The sequence below is a fragment of the Dipodomys merriami genome, unplaced genomic scaffold (genome assembly GCF_024711535.1).
Source record: "Dipodomys merriami isolate MVZ:Mamm:240054 unplaced genomic scaffold, mDipMer1.0.p SCAF_10, whole genome shotgun sequence".
Taxonomy (NCBI): Eukaryota; Metazoa; Chordata; class Mammalia; order Rodentia; family Heteromyidae; genus Dipodomys; species Dipodomys merriami.
The window spans coordinates 52,133,538-52,149,943 of NW_027202271.1; the positions used below are offsets into that span (position 1 = coordinate 52,133,538).

Sequence of the window (16,406 nt, forward strand, 5' to 3'; positions counted from 1 at the left end):
GCCTATCTCTGCTCTGTCACTGTAGGAAGGACGGCAAATGTTTTGGAAAGTTTTGCCTCCTTCAATCTAAGACAGTGTCTCCAGAAGCAAATGAGGAACTGTGCAGGAAGTACAACCCAATGTGCATCAGGAAAGAACATGTATGCCATCTAGTGGCCAGTCAAGGGAATGTCATTCATGGATCAATTGTTTCCCTCAAAACCAGTCAAGAACTTAAACCATAAAGACACCTCAGGGCCTCATTTCGATAGATAGAGACACTTAAGCTCTTTAACTGCCTGTGTTAACAATACAAACTAGCCCTGGGTGCTGCTCTAAACACTACTTATTTGAGGACTCTTGTCTGTGGCCACACTGCAAACAAGGAAACTACTGAGGTAAAGAGAGGATAGGTAGCCAAGAAGGAAGGACCTCTAAGATGTCCCAAATTTAGTTATAGGAGTGAAAGGAAAAGAAGAGAGATTAGATCCTCTCATCCAAGGCCCAGGCAGGATCTATCCAAATGACATTTGCCTCCTTCCCCAAATTTCCATGATAACGAATCCTGGGCTCTTTAATTTTCCAACTGCTACCTAGCCTTACCACCGGTGGCTGAGGAACTGATGCCAGGGTGTGTGTTTGTTTCTGGGGAGCATCTGACCAGCGCTCTTTGATTATGACACTTCATGGACCTCCTTATCCGCATGGAGGCGCTGGGAGGTAAGAGGGGGTAGGACACCCGCTTTACACAGGAAGAAACTGAGGAACAGGAGAGATAATAGACCTCCTTGCTCCCACCTGTGGAGAACCGAGGTCTCGACAACTCAGCACCACCCTGTTCCCCCTTGGCAAGGGGCCTGGCTTCCCACTTCATCGTCTAACCTTCCCTGCAAGCTCCCCTTTCTTCCTGAGCTCAGTATTTGCCTTGCACAATGAACTGCAGTCATCAGCCCTGGAGATGGTGTCTGTTTCCAATCACGTCCAGAATGGCTTGGCAAAGAGCATGCGCTTGTAGCCATTCAGACTTCAGGTCTCCTGAGAGACCCTTCTTGTCTTTACAGAGGTTGCCCCCAGAGGCTCCAAGGGACGGTCCCTATCCATCCCTGCCTTCATGTGACCTTACCTTCCTATTTCCACTGCTCATCGATCATCTCTCCCTCACCTGAGACTTGTCCATAACTCGGGCACTAACACCTGCCACCAGGGCACCAGCCGGCCCATCCTGATGCACTGCCTTCTGACCTGAGGACACCCTGACTCATGAAGCAGAGTCTACAAGCCTGTACTGAGCACCTGCCATATTCCAGGTGCTGGGTACTGAAGGGTGACTGTGTTTAGCTCCAGCCTGGGGTACATGGTTCTACTGGAGGAGGCACAAGAGAACAATACAGGGACTCAAATGATCACTAAGGCTGGGAAGTTCTTGAAGAGGAACTAAGGAGATGGCATTGACAAGAATATTATTATTTTCTTATTTTGTTTGTTTTTGTTTGTTTGTTGTCAGTCATGGGGCTTAAGTCCAGAATTGCTTTCCTGTTTGTCTCAGGGAGAGTCTGTTGAGCAACAGAGGCAGGAGGGCCTATATCTCTGTTCTTCTTAGCTATAGAACGGTGATAAGAATAGCACTACAAAACACCACTTTTTCAGAACAGATCTTTGTTAAAAAAAAACCCACAATAATTCCATGTAGCAAATACAATAATAATGGTTCAGCTTTAATGCTAATGTATACACAGCCAGACATCAGCTAACAATAAATACATTCTGAGAATCACATCTGTAAGCAATTTCACCCTTGTGCAAATAGCCCAGATGTGCCTATGTGAACAAAGATGGCTACCACGCCATCAAGTGCTAGAATGCTATCGCCTCAATACAGATATGGTTCACCGTAGACCCAAACATCCTTAGATGATGTCTAACTGTGTATTTTAACAGATCGTTACATATATTCACCTATTTCTTGTTCTATCCTGAACTCATCATATGAAAAGTTGAGTTAAAAAAGCCTTTCAGAGCTGGGTGCTGGTGGCTCATACCTGTAATCCTAGCTACTCAGGAGGCTGAGATCTGAGGATTGTGGTTCAAAGCCATCCTAGGCAGGAAAGTCCGTGAGATTTTTATCTCCAATAAATTACTCCAAAAACAAAAACAGCAACAACAGAGCTGGCGCTGTGGTGCTGTGCCTCCAGTGGTAAAGCAGTAGCCTCGAGAAAAAGAATCTCAGGGACAGCCCTGAGTTCAAGCCCCAGTACCAGCACACACACACACACACACACACACACACACACACACAAGCTTTACAGAGAGCTAGGTAGTATGACACTGATTTGTCATTGCCACTGTTACTTCATCTCTCAGAGCCTTAGTTGATTTTTGATAATCCATAAAAATTGATTAAAATAACCTACACGTATTATTGGATGAACTAAACTCTAAGAAAATGTGACACATTTTAGACAGTAACTCTTAGTGTTCACCTTGAGCATGACACGCAGGAGGAGGAGGAGGAGGAGGAGGAGAAGGAGGAGGAGGAGGAGGAAGAGGAGGAGGAGGAGGAAGAGGAACAGAGACTGAAAAGCAGAAGCTGGTTCTCTATCCTTCTGAGTTTCTTCTGCTTTCCCCCTCTAACCCGTGTGTGTTTGATCCACCTGTTCCCGCAGGCCTGCCAGCCCTCCTGAGCTCTGACTCTGAGATCTGCGGAGTCCTGTGAAGAACTGGCCAGAGGACACGTAAAGAGATGCTGTCACTGAGGTCACTGTGGCAGCCTCGTTTATTTCCTGGAAGTACAGTCATCCCACTGCATCCCTCGGGGTTTCTCTTTCTCCTCTCACCAAAGAAACTACATATTCTATTGCAGACCCAAGCTGGTTTGTCTGCGCTGGACAGAGCAATCCACACCGTCCATCTCCCAAGTGAACAGCAGAGGGCAGCAGAGCCAGCATGTTTCCAGCTCTGGGAGGGGAAAGCAGGGCCTGGGCTAAGAGGCCTAAAAGCTCAGACTTACAAAGGAACGTACATATGAATGGACGAAACAAACCAACCACCACAACACTAACCGAAACTTCTAGAGAACAGGAGAGCAGCACAGAGGATCACCAGCTCCACAGTCCACCCAGCCCTGGTCTTTGAACACAGGACCTTTTCCACTGAACCTGTGAAGAGACTTCCTTCTGGACAGCAAAGTCATAGAGGAATCCCTGTGAAGTCTAGGGGATTCTGGTGGCTTCTGGGACCCATGATCATCCAGAAAGTATCCCCATTACAGCCAGACTGAAGAAGCTGACAAAGCTTGGGGGGACTCAGGACATAAATTCTAGCTCCAAGCATTGCTCTGCTTCTTCATAGCTTTGAGCGGATCAGTTAACCTCTTAGCTCCCTAGTTCCTTGTTTGCAGAAGGACTATGATTGTGTGTCCCTGAGAGGGCTGAGGTGGCTTCAAACAGAAAAGTTTGCATGAATACATGAATGGCCTCAGAACAGGGTTTTCAACACAGCAAAGGCTTTGTTAGGATTTAGTAGTATCACTAATTTCATAGCCATCATTACCATTATACACCAAGTGATGAATATAGGCCCACTTAGTCCTGTCCAACCTTTAATCCATCCCCTATCTCCTCCCTTGGAGAGACAGAGACCGGCTTAAGAAAGAGACTAGTGGAGGCGCCCTCTAGGTGCTAGGGAGTGCAACAGTCAAGGTCGTGAGGCTGCTCAGCCCCTAGCTACACAGCATGGAGGGCCAGCAGTCTGGGGATACTGGGAGCTGAAGGTCAGCACCACAGAGAGGATCCCCCAACCAACTCAGCACCAAGCACCTCCATTGTGCGGATACACCGGCTACACTGGTAGTCTATTGCATCCTGGTCAAGAATCATGAACCCAAGTTTTTTTTTTCTCTCTCTCTCCTATACAAGCCATGAGTTGGAGCAGATTGCTTGTGTCCAGCCTGGCTTTTCAATCTGTGAAAGGGGCAGGACAGACAAACCCTTCTGGCTGCTACAGCAACTGAGCTATAGCAGGTAGATGTACACCATCAGTCCCTCGACTGGAATCTCCCAAGAAAGCCCAGAGATGCCTGTCTGGCTAAATAAAGAGAGTCACCCAGCCCCTGGTGGCAGAGCCCATTGGTTTTTATCCTCAACCTCTACCACATGCACCATTTGCACCTTTTCAGTTCAAAGGTGATCGCTACTGCTAGGTGCTGGTGGTTCACACCTGTAATCCTAGCTACTCAGGAGGCTGAGATCTGTGGGTAACAGTTCAAAGCCAGCCTGGGCATGAGAGTCCATGAAGCTCTCATCTCCAAAAAGCCAGAAGACTCAGGTGATAGAGCACCATCCTTGAGCAACAACAACAACAAAAATGCTAAGGGATTATACCAAAGCCTTAAGTTCAAGCCTTGAGACCAGCACCAGCCCCCAACCCCGCGCCACCACATGATTATGGATTACCTTTTTTCCTCTAAAGTTACAGGATTTTGTTTTCCCTTTGTCCTGTTTTGTTGGAGAGCTACTTGTGTGCCAGGTACACTGCTAACTGCTTCACTCTCATTGACTCTTAATTCTCAAAACAGCTCTAGATGATGGGCATTATTATTTCTGTTTGCTGATAGGTACACTGAGGCACAGAAAGATGAAGTGATTTGCTCAAGGTTACTGGACTACAGAAGAAGAAGAGGAAGAAGAAGAAAAAGAAGAAGAAGAAGAAGAAGAAGAAGAAGAAGAAGAAGAAGAAGAAGAAGAAGAAGAAGAAGAAGAAGAAGAAGAAGAAGAAGAAGAAGGAGAAGAAGGAGAAGAGAAGGAGGAGGAGGAGGAGGAGAGGAGGAGGAGGAGGAAGTAGAAGAGAAATCTTACACCTGTGCAGATCACCTGCTGGCTGGGCTGGTATCTGATCTGTCAACTGGAGAAAGAAAGGAGGGGACAAGTTAAAGCAAGACCCTAAAAAGCCCTGACACTTCCACACCTTCTATGCCAAAGCCTCTGCTCAGGGACAGTAACTTTTGAACACCTACGTTGTTCTCCCTTGCAGTGAAGGTTGCTCATCTGGCCTTGCCACCCAGGGTCCCCCGCACAATGCTGGGAACAGAGACTGACCCGTGACACAGGCCTTCGTTTATGAAAAAGTTAAATCAGATTAGCTCATTAATGACCTTGCCAAATACCGCAGTGGTGGGCTGGCCTCTGTGAGCCCCTCTACAGGCCACTGGGCTCAGGGTTAATGAATGACTGAGCCGGCTGGTGCAACAGAGGTCTTCTGTGAAGCCACAGGCACCGGGGTGGTGGGGGGTGGAGGGAGGGGGGAGGAGGGGAGATCATTAATAAATATTGATTTGACTCCAAAGGAAGCAGCCTGCTGGAGAGCTGACTCTGGACACCCACGTTGTGATCCTATTAAGTCAGGGTCAACTGTTCAGTCCGGACGCCAGGAGATGGCTGACTCAGGAGTATTCCTGAGCAAGAGGCCCCCTCCAGGCCTAGCTGGCTGGAGCCTGCTTCCTGGCCAGTGGGGTCAGAGCTGGCCCATTAAATTTATAGCCGTTCAAGGCATGGGCTAGGACTAATCTAGCCTCTTCTCCCTACCAGATAGTCTCCAGCCCTGGAGGGGATTAGCAACTAGGCACCCAAGCTTGCGTCCAGCCTGTCCTGGGGACAGCAATAAATCCTCCATTTCTGATGCCCAGAACAGAAGGGTGTTTTCACGCCAACTCCCAGGCTCCTGGATGTCTCCTCTGAGGCCACAGCCACCTCCAAAGAAGCAGATGCCTTATGGGTCCCAAGAGCCACTGCAAGGGGGAGTTGGATGGAGGGGCTACCTACATCTTGCTGATGGAGTCATTGGAAGGTTTCATTTTCCTCTTTGGAAGTAACGTACACCTGCTTCCCAGAGAAAGAATACTCTTTAAAGAAGATCTCGGCAAGAACGGAGGAGCAGAGGGCTGGCTGAGGGTACAAGCTATTACCTTCTCTCTCCTGAATGAGACAGTGACCAGGAATGGTGGGTTTGGGGGCCAAGCATCTGTCTCTTTCTGCCTGAATCTCAGGATCTCAGAACCAGATGGATTAAAGGGGCCCAGCACACCAAATGAGGGGCAGACATGTTGAACAAATATAGGGAGTGAGGAATGAGTATGAGGAGATTGATGAATAAATAAAACATTGGCCTGCAGGGCTGTTGATTCTACTCATCCACCTAAACTGGAACTAACTACCCCCCCCCCCACCACCAGTATTCCTTCAAAGAGGGCACATATCTCTTAAGGTATTTATTGACAGAAAACACACCCTGAGATTGATTATACCCCCAAATGTCTTCTGAAAGCTCACAGCACACTGAGATCTTAAAAGTAGACAATGGCTCACACAGAATCGAGTTGGAGCTAATTGCACATACCACACCATTCATCTCTCTTCAGAGCAACTTACCTGATCCTGCTTATCTTCCCACCACTTGAATCCAAGACTGGGCTCAGTTTACCTTCAAACTGTAACCCTGAGGCATGCCGTATATCGTGCCAGGCAGCTATGATTTCCTAAATGATAGGACACATCAATCTAGGTGCCATAACTGTCTTCTGCTACCACATCACGGTATGTGGCTGGTTGAGAATAGAATGAATACATGAATTGAATTGGGAGATGGATGGAAAATGGAAACGGTGACTGGTTTGGAGAAGTACTGGTTTGGGAGTAGAAAGACACGGAAGAAGCAACTGCCAATAGACAGGATTTTTCAAAGAAAGGACCACACCAGGAGTCAGTGGCTCACACCTGTCAGCTTAGCTACTCAGGGGGCTAAGATCTGAGGATCTGTTTGAAAGCAACCCAGGCAGGAAAGTCCAAGAGACTCTTATCTCCCATTAATCACCTAAAAGCCAGAAGTGGAAAGAAAAGAGGAGGGAGGGAAAGAAGATGAAAGGAGGAGAGAAAAGAGGGAAGAAGATGCAGAGGAGGAAGAAAATCCACAGGAGAAGATGGAGGGAGAGACAGCATCACTTCTATTTCTTAATGCAGGCCTATTTCCCATGGGACGCACAGGCAAGTGGACAATGCCAGGCACCGAAAGAAAGGCCTGGAAATAGGAGAAGATGGCTTGCAGGACTCTCACAGAATCCCACATATTCGATTGTCTCCTTGACTGTTGGTAAGGCCAGCCACAATGACCATCCTGGACTAGTGTCCACCCTGTAGAGTGGTGACTGGCCTGTGGCGACCTGGGGTTGTGGATCACATCTCTCCCCATTGAGGTCTGAGGATGCTGGAGAGTATTCAACTCAACATCCTTCAAATGCCTAGAGATGCTCACGTGATCTTCGCCATGAACTGTAGGTAGTGTCACCCTATGTGTTTTCATAAACCTACAGATATCATGTCTCCTAAGGCTACCTGCACAGGGCCAGGGAGTTAAGGCTCATAGCCACTGCTAGGAAAGGCACTTGCAGAGCAGAGCAAAATTAGAAGCATGTTTAGGACTGAGAAGAGGGCACTAGACTAGACCAGTAGGAGGATCAGGGGGTGGGTAAGGCACAAGTAGGTGGGGGGACCTAACTATCTGAATCTCCCCTCAGAAACAAAGAGACCTTCTCTAAACTTTCTTAACTCTTTGGGTACCTTGTCTCCTTTGAAAACTCTGCTGTTTTAAAAAAATATATATAGACACCCATACCCAAACATAATCCCAGGACAGTGTTCTGGGGGTGCCTTAAAATGTTTTATCCTCTGGGCTGGGAAGGTGGCTCAGTGGTAGAGCGCTTGCCTTGCATGCCTGAGGCCCTGGGTTCGATTTCTCAGCACCACATAAGCAAAGGGAAAAAAAAAGCCGGAAGTGGCGTTATGGCTCAAGTAGTAGAGCACTAGCCTTGAGCTGAAGAGCTGAGGGACAGCGCCCAGGCCCAGAGTTCAGGCCCCACAACCGGACCCCCCCCCAAAAAAAATGTTCTATCCTCCCTGTTCCACAAAACAGGTTAATATGAAACACCAGCCTTACTCAGCATACCTCTTGAGGGCAGCAATACTGAAGGATAAAAGAGAACACACAAGGGTGGTGGTAGAGGAAGGAAAGGAAGAATTGTTAAAATACTGCTTTTATGTTCTCACCTGAACCGTAAGTTCTTTTGGGGTAGATAGTTGTGTGAGAAATGATAGAGAGGTGTAGAAGGATCTATACATGCATCCATCCATACCTCAAACACAAATGCATACATAGAAAAACACCTAGATATAGAGATATAGAGACAGAGAGAGACAGAGATGAAGTCTGACAGAGAGATAGATGTGAACAGCCAGATACAATGACAGACAGATAGATGCATCCACGTATCCATGCATACATACATACAATATAGGTACATAGATACATAGACAGCCATCTTTTCTTTTCTGCAGAGAATATACAGTTGCTCTGAATAGCCACATGCACTTTACCTCCAATTGCTGCAACCTGAAACAAAAATCTAAGGAAATGACCATTTGTTTCTGGAAAATATCCCCCCAAGGGATAAATTTCTCAAAAGATGCCCCTAGCCTTCTGTCTACACAAGACACACTTTGTCTTGTCTGCTTCCCCTGGCTGCAATCCGTCTCCTCTTAGGCATGCCCATCCCCCACCCTGCTCAATGCAATGCCATGCCAGGGACTCAAAGGCACAGGTAAAAGGATTAGTGGATTGATCGCTGGCCAATATTAAGGCTCTTTCATGTTGGGTTGAAGAAGGATTTGAGGTCATCAGGAGAGACGGTAGCAGAATAGTCTCAAGTATTCAAAAGACTCTTTGGATTAAAAATCCTATTAAACTCTCATCAGCTTCTCCAGGAGGCATTTGAGAAAGTTGGGGTTTCTTTAACATGTCACCATAATTAACCTTCCTTCAAGCTGCTTTTTGGGTGGGGAACTCAGGCAATTAAGAAACTGGAAAACTTTTCATTTTCCATCACCCACATGGCTTTCTGAATGGTTTTTTTTTTTTTTTTTAAAGAAAACCAAGAGCAGAAAGTGGTTTAGCTTAATTGATTTGAGGGGGCTCAGGTCTCCCACTTGAATCTGCTGTCAGACTCGCCTAGGCAATCTGAGTCTCTCATTAAAGAGGGTGTTGAGTCCGGAGAAAGAATCAAAGGTTCTGATCTACTTCAGTGCTTTCCTTCCTCTGCGCATTCTCCCACCCAGAAAAGGGAGAATTGGAACTGAATTCTAGAAAGAGCAACTCTGCCAAGAGACAGGTGTTTTTGCCCTCCAAAGCTCTTCTTGTGGACCCAGAATTCCACCCCATCTCTCTGGGCAAGGGACACCCCAGAATCTATTGCTTTCCTAGCAGGTAAGGTCAGGTAGGTTGGGAGCAGCCGTTTTGGGAGGGGTGAACAACCATTTCTCACTCCCTATATTTGTTCAACATGTCTGCCCCTCATTTGGTGTGCTGGGCCCCTTTAATCCATCTGGTTCTGAGATCCTGAGATTCAGGCAGAAAGAGACAGATGCTTGGCCCCCAAACCCACCATTCCTGGTCACTGTCTCATTCAGGAGAGAGAAGGTAATAGCTTGTACCCTCAGCCAGCCCTCTGCTCCTCCATTCTTGCCAAGATCTTCCTTAAAGAGTATTCTTTCTCTGGGAAGCAGGTGTATGTTACTTCCAAAGAGAAAAATGAAACCTTCTGAGAAGTAAGGGTCACAAAAGACGTGTGGTGTTGAAAGGGTTACTCTTAGCTGGTTCCCCCCCCCCCCTTCTCACCTTGTCTTTTTGCATAATGCGGTGAGGAAATCACCACTGACAAACTTGACTGTGATTACATTTTCACCCCAGATCATTAGACAAGGGAGAAGAAAGCAAATTCTATGGACTCTATCTCCCTTACAGTATCTCTGTGTCCCTCTCCTGAGTCTTCCTGCGTGTCCTGGCCCATTTGCTAGCTGTGCGCTCCACATCCATCCTCACAGAATGCTCTCCTGTGCCTTAAGGCAAATCAAGGCCTCCAATGAAAATTTAAGGAGGTCATGGTGCTGCCTGACCTCTGACATCATGTTCCGGTTCTCAGAATCTTTGGGGTTGGGGAGAGGTCGTTGTGTAAACACTGGCTTTCTGTAGAACCCGAGTTCATGGTATTATTCATAACAATGATGGTAATAGGAAGGCGAGAACATTTGTTAAAACCCCTAATCACACTGTGACCTGCAGAGACTCTGGGTACTCCCGCAGGAGAAAACAGGGGATTGTGAGGATCAATAACTTGCTCAAAGCCACATACACACCCTACTTTCGGGATCCTGGATGCCTAACCTCTCCCTGTGAAGAACCTCCCTTCACAGCCTCCAGTTCAAGCTGTAGCCCTCCTCACACGCAGCTGGTTCACATACATCTTCCTTGCTCCTCAACGGGCGCCCGCCTGCCTGTCAATTGCTTTGATTTCCGACCCCAGGGCCCCAGCTGGCCTGCCCTCCACCTGCTCAAACCAGAGACAGAGCTGGGCCTCAGGATCCCGCAGGTCCTTTGTCCCCAAGGCCCCGAAGCTCCTGTTGGGAGCAGGTGGCCGGAAAGAGCAGAAGAGGATAGGCATCAGAAACACAGGCTGGGAGGCTGAAGGGGAAAGCAGGCAGAAAGGGCTGGGGAGAGGAGCATTCCACGAGCCCACCCCACAGATCGGAGCCTGTCTGCATGGCTGTTTACTCTAGACAAGTACAGAGTCATACATGGGCTCCCTGTCGGAGTTCTAGCTACAGGAGAAGGAAAGGAGAGACCTCCTAGGCAGGCCTTGAAGCTGCCTTTCAGAAAGTAGTTCAGTGGCCTCTTTTACAAAATGGATCTTGTCTCATTTTAAGGCATTTCTGCCTGGTAAAGTGCTATTTTTATTTTTAAATTGACACAGAAGAACTATAGCTATTCTTAACATGATAAAGACCTTTTTGGATTCAATCCCATGTACCAAAGAAAGGAAGGGAAGGGAAGGGGAGGGAAGGAAAAGGAGGGATGGAGAAAGGGAAGGAGAGAGGGAGGGAGGGAAGAAGGGAGGAAGGAAGGAGGAAGGAAGGAAGGAAGGAAGGAAGGAAGGAAGGAAGGAAGGAAGGAAGGAAGGAAGGAAGGAAGAAAGGAAGGGAAGGAGAGAGGGAAAAAGGGAGGAAGGGAGGAAGGAAGGAAGGAAGGAAGGAAGGAAGGAAGGAAGGAAGGAAGGAAAGAAAGAAAGAAGGAAGGAAGGAAGGAAGGAAGGAAGGGAAGGAGAGAGGGAGGGAGGGAAGAAGGGAGGAAGGGAGGAAGGGAGGAGGAAGGAAGAGAGGAAGGGAGGAAGGAAGGAAGGCAGGAAAGCAGGAAGGAAGGAAGGAAGGAAGGAAGGAAGGAAGGAAGGGAAGGAGAGAGGGAGGGAGGGAAGAAGAGAGAAAGGGAGGAAGGGAGGAAGGAAGGAAGGCAGGAAGGCAGGAAAGCAGGAAGGAAGGAAGGAAGGAAGGAAGGAAGGAAGGAAGGAAGGAAGGAAGGAAGGGAGGGAGGGAGGGAGGGAGGGAGGGAGGGAGGGAGGCAAGCAGAAGGAAGAGGAGAAGGGAGAAGAAAGGGAGGGAAGGGGTGGGAGGGAAGGAGAGAAGGAAGAAGGTGAGGAAAGGGGAAAGAAAGAGGAGGAAAGAAAGGAAGGAAGAAGGGAAGGAAGGGCTACATAGGTTTACAGGGTATTGTTTTTATTCATGCATAATTTAGGTAAAGTTCTAATCTGGGTTAGTATGTAAATTTAGTCAAACAGATTACCTTTTGTGATTAAAACATTCAAATCTTATCTTCTAGATTAAAAAAATCTACTGCATAATAGATTATCAAGATGGGATGGCAAAATGCAACTAAGGTATACATTGATTTGGCTCTAGTGCATTAAAAGCCTATTATTTTTTCAAAAGGAAAGAAAAACCCATCAGGACTTTGCTTTCTCTTATCCAACTATAACTTAGTGCCTGTTTTGTTCTGTTTTTGTGCTCATCATGCCTGAACTCAGAGCCTGGACAATCTCTCTTCGCTTTTTCACTCAAGACTGGCACTCTACCACTTGAGCCACACTTCCCTTCTGGCTTTTTGCTGCTGTAAGAATCTCCTGGACTTTTCTGCCCAGGCTGGCTTTAGATCTTGATTTTCAGATCTCAGCCTACTAAGGATGATTACAAGTATAAACCACCAGTACCTGGACAACGTGAACCTTTTTGACCAAGTCAACTGTAGTGCATGAAATCCCTTTGACCTAAAGATGACTTCAGACTTTTGAAAAAGAAACTTTTTATTTTACAGTAGGAAAAAAAATAATTCAAAACATTAAAGCTTATTTTACTAATTGGACACAAATGAGCTAATTACTCAAACCACAGCCAAAACTTGCACATGAATACTTGTAATAGCTGTATTCAAAACCACCCCAAATCAGAGGTAATCAAAATGTTCTTAACTTAGATAAATAGATAAACTGTGGTGAAGCTCATGAGTGGAATATTACTCTGCAATAAAAAAGAAATGATCTAGCTATTACTCTAAAGAAGTCCTGGAGAGACCTTAAAAGTGTAATGCTAAGTAAAGGAATTAGTCTCAGAGAGCGCATACCACATCATTCCAAATATATGACATTGTGGACAAAGCAAATCAACTATGGGTTGGTATGAAGAAGGAGGAATGAATAGGTAGAGCTGATACATTTTAGGACCATGAAACTATTCTGCGTGACACTCATGCATTTTGTTAAAACCAACAGAACTGGTCAGGTGCTAGAGGCTTCTGCCTATAATTTTAGCTGTTCAGAACACTGAGATCTGAGGATCACAGTTCAAATCTAGCCAGGACAGGTAGGTCTCGGAAACTCTTATCTTCAATTAATAACTAAATGTCAGAAATGAAGCTGTGGCTCAAGTGGTAGAGCACTAGCCTTGAGCAAAGAAAAGCTCAGGGACAGTGCCCAGGCCCAGAATTCAAGCCCCAAAACCAGCACACACACACAAAAAAACCCAACAACAATAAAACAAAACTGTACAACACAAAACTTCTGAATCTAAACTGTGGACTTCAGTTAGTTCTTAATAGTAATATACCTGTACCAGATCATCAATTCCAAAAGATTAAATTGTTCATAGGGAAAAGTGGGGATGGGAAGAAAGAAGACACATGGGAATTCTCTAAAGTTTCTCCATCATTTTTTGTAACTCTAATACTGTCATTTTTTAAAATAAAGTATTATTTAAAAAAGAAGGGTATTAGTATGGCTCACACTTGTAATCCTAGCTACTCAGGAGGCTGAGATTGGAGGACCATGATTCAAAGCCATCCCACACAGGCAAGTCTGTGAGACTCATCTCCAATTAACTTCCAAAAATGCCACAAGTGGAGCTGGTTTTCAGGTAGTATAGTGCTAGTGTTGATCACAAAAGCTCAAAGACTTCCTAGGTCCTAAGTTCAAGCCCTAAGATGGGAGCGTGCATGCATGCATGCACACACACACACACACACACACACACACACACACACACACACACGTTTCTATTAAAAATAGCTTATGTGATAAATATATACGTAAGTACATATAAGATCTCATGTATGTATGTGTGTAATATTTATACATATATACATATATATTTTAGTCTGATTGAAGTATGGTATATTAATGTGTGAATACCATTATGAAGGTCCAAACAATGTGCACTTCAATTATGAATATCAAGAAAGTAACACATGTCCTACCTGGGGTATGGAGTCTTAGTGGGTAGTGGGGGAGGTTGACAGAGAAAGATTCCGAGAGTGAGTATCAAAGCACTTTCTGTAAACTGTGAGATGGTTGGGATTGGTTTGGGAAGGGAGGATGGAGGAGGAAGGAAAGTGACGGAGGAGGTGAGTCTGATTAAGTTAGTCTGATTAAGTTATGTATTAGGCCTCTATGGACAAGTTACAATGAAATTCCCTTGTCTAACTAACTGATGCTGATCAAGGAAACAGTCATCTGAAGATGCTTTGGATCAGCGTATCAGTCAGGCTGATCATTACCATAACAATGACTCCATACTATCATCCTACAATACTTAAGGCACAATTCTAAGCACATTTATGTATGACCCCATTTGAATCCTCACAAAAGCTCAAGATCAGAGCACTTCAAGGGACTTGTCAGAAGCCAGTATATGGAAGAAGTAGGGCTTGCAACCAAGTCTCCCTAACCCCAAGCCCATATGTCCAACTCCTGCAATTTCACCCTTCTCCCATCCAGGGGACAGCAATAGACAGCATTCACTAAGTAGATAATGGGACAGAGAAATCTTTACAACTCTCAGATTTGTCATTCACTCACAAATATTTGCGACCTGTCAATCTTTGAGCTAAACTCTGAGGAATGAAACACGTGTAAGAAACACTCATTGAGATCAAGGAACTCACAGTTTAGTGGAAGGGGAAAATAAGAGACAGATGACAACAGTGAAAGCTGTAAGATCAAGAACACAGACGGGCCTGGCTCTAGGCTATGAGAAAGACTTAGACACAGCCCTCTGGTTTAAACTGGGACAACAATACATCTCCTGTTGAATTTGCATTTATAAGAAATCTCACCCAGAGATAGAAGATTGACAGTATGATAACCTAGAGGGGAAAGCCTCTTATATAAACCATCATAGCAGCAGAGGGAAGACTACTAATACCTTGAGAAGGGGGCGTAGAAGAATTAATCTACTGCATGTCTTCGACATCCTAAGCTCCGTCAAAATCCCTGACCTCCATCTTCACACTTGGCCCCCACCACAGTCATCCAGCTATGTATCATTTATGCTGAGATTTTCTTTTTGGTTGGCCGTGGGGCCTGAACTCTGGGCCTGGGCGCTGTCCCTCAGCTCTTCAGCTCAAAGCTAGAGCTCTACAACTTGAGCCATAGCGTCACTTCTGGCTTTTTCTGCTTATGTGGTGCTGAGGAATCAAACCCAGGGCCTCATGCATGCAAGGCAAGCCATCTACCACTGAGCCACCTTCCCAGCCCTATGCTGATACTTTCTAAAGGCGGGGTGGAGTCACGTGTCACAAGATTCCTCCGATTCTTACCTGTATCCTTCTCCTTATCTCGGGAAAGCTCATGAACAGTGGCACCAATGTCGTGTCTCAGGATTTTGATGATACTGGCTAGAGCAGGCACACTGCGTTTATCCAGATTGGTGAAAAATTCATACTCATCTTTGTTTAAACGAGAAGGTCTGGATTCAATGTGAGTCAGGTTAATATCATTCTCCTAGAAGAGAGAGAGATAATAGGGGGTATAAGAGAACAGATCATCTATTTCCCTATCTATATATCTGTCTATCTATCTATCCATCTATCTGTCTGTCTGTCTGTCTATCTACCTACCTACCTACAAGTATATATGTGTGTACATGTGTTATACATATATGCATATACACACACACACACATATACACTTATGACTCACATCAACTTTCAGGATAGGTATCATAACTTGTAAGTTACAAATAACTTTGTGAGGTACAAATAACTTGTAAGTTATAGTTAATTGTATTTTTTAAGCTATTTTGGGGTTTGAACTCAGGGTCTTGTGCTTGCTGAGCAGGTACTGTACCACATAAGCTACTCTGCTAACCGTTTTTTGTGTTGGTTATGCTGTAGATAGCATTTCATGTGTATGCCCACGCCAGCCTAGACTATCATCCTCCTGTCTGTACTTCTCTCTGTTGCTAGGATGGCAGGTATGCACCGCAGCACTCTACCATTGTCCTTCCTCCATCACTTGGAATGTCAGGTGCATGCCACCCCACACAGCAGGAGCAGAGGTTAGGTCCATGTTTTCGAACCCTGGGATCATTTTGTCTACCTTTCCTGACAGGGATACAGACAGCCCTCCACAAATGTCATCTTTTCTCATTATTATTAACACAAAACAGAACTCTAGATTTGAACAACAGAAGAGATTATATTGATCATGATGCATTATACTAAAAAATCAACATGTTGCATGACTACTGAAAGGTAACAAACATAAGTAAATTAAAAGGTAAATTGATGAAATAAAATAAAACCTCTGGCTACAGGAGACAAAATGAGCACTTCTTCTGGTCCCTCCCTTTTGATACCAGCTGCTGCCAATATTTCAGTGCTCAGACCACAGAGAACACACATCCGTGGCCAGTGAAATTAACATGAGGGTCTCAAGAAAAGGCAGAGAAGCTTGAGAGTAGGAGGCCACAGAGGTAGTGAGTGCTCTGGAAACTCTCCCTGATGAACACAGGTCTCTTCTTAAACAAGCCAAAGAGCAATGTCATCTATTCTTGGCTCGCACAAAAAGGAGACGATGAAAGTTCTGCCTGCTATTTACCTATGTTGAAATTTCTAAAGAAAAGGCAGCCAAGTTACTTACTGCCTTATGTAGAGCCAAGCACAGAAGCAGACTCAACTCTGGTGAGCTTATTTGTGCAAGGATTTCAGCAGGCAGGAGAGGAAGAGGA

General features: G+C 45.6%; 1 protein-coding gene across 1 annotated transcript in view; it reads right to left on the reverse strand.

The window, feature by feature from the left end:
- Positions 1–16,406, reverse strand: part of Pah (phenylalanine hydroxylase) — a 56,943-nt gene that overhangs the window by 28,759 nt on the left and 11,778 nt on the right. The window contains exon 3 of the mRNA XM_069991509.1: positions 14,995–15,178. Coding sequence (XP_069847610.1) covers positions 14,995–15,178 — 184 coding nt within the window. The remainder of the gene's footprint in view (positions 1–14,994; positions 15,179–16,406) is intronic.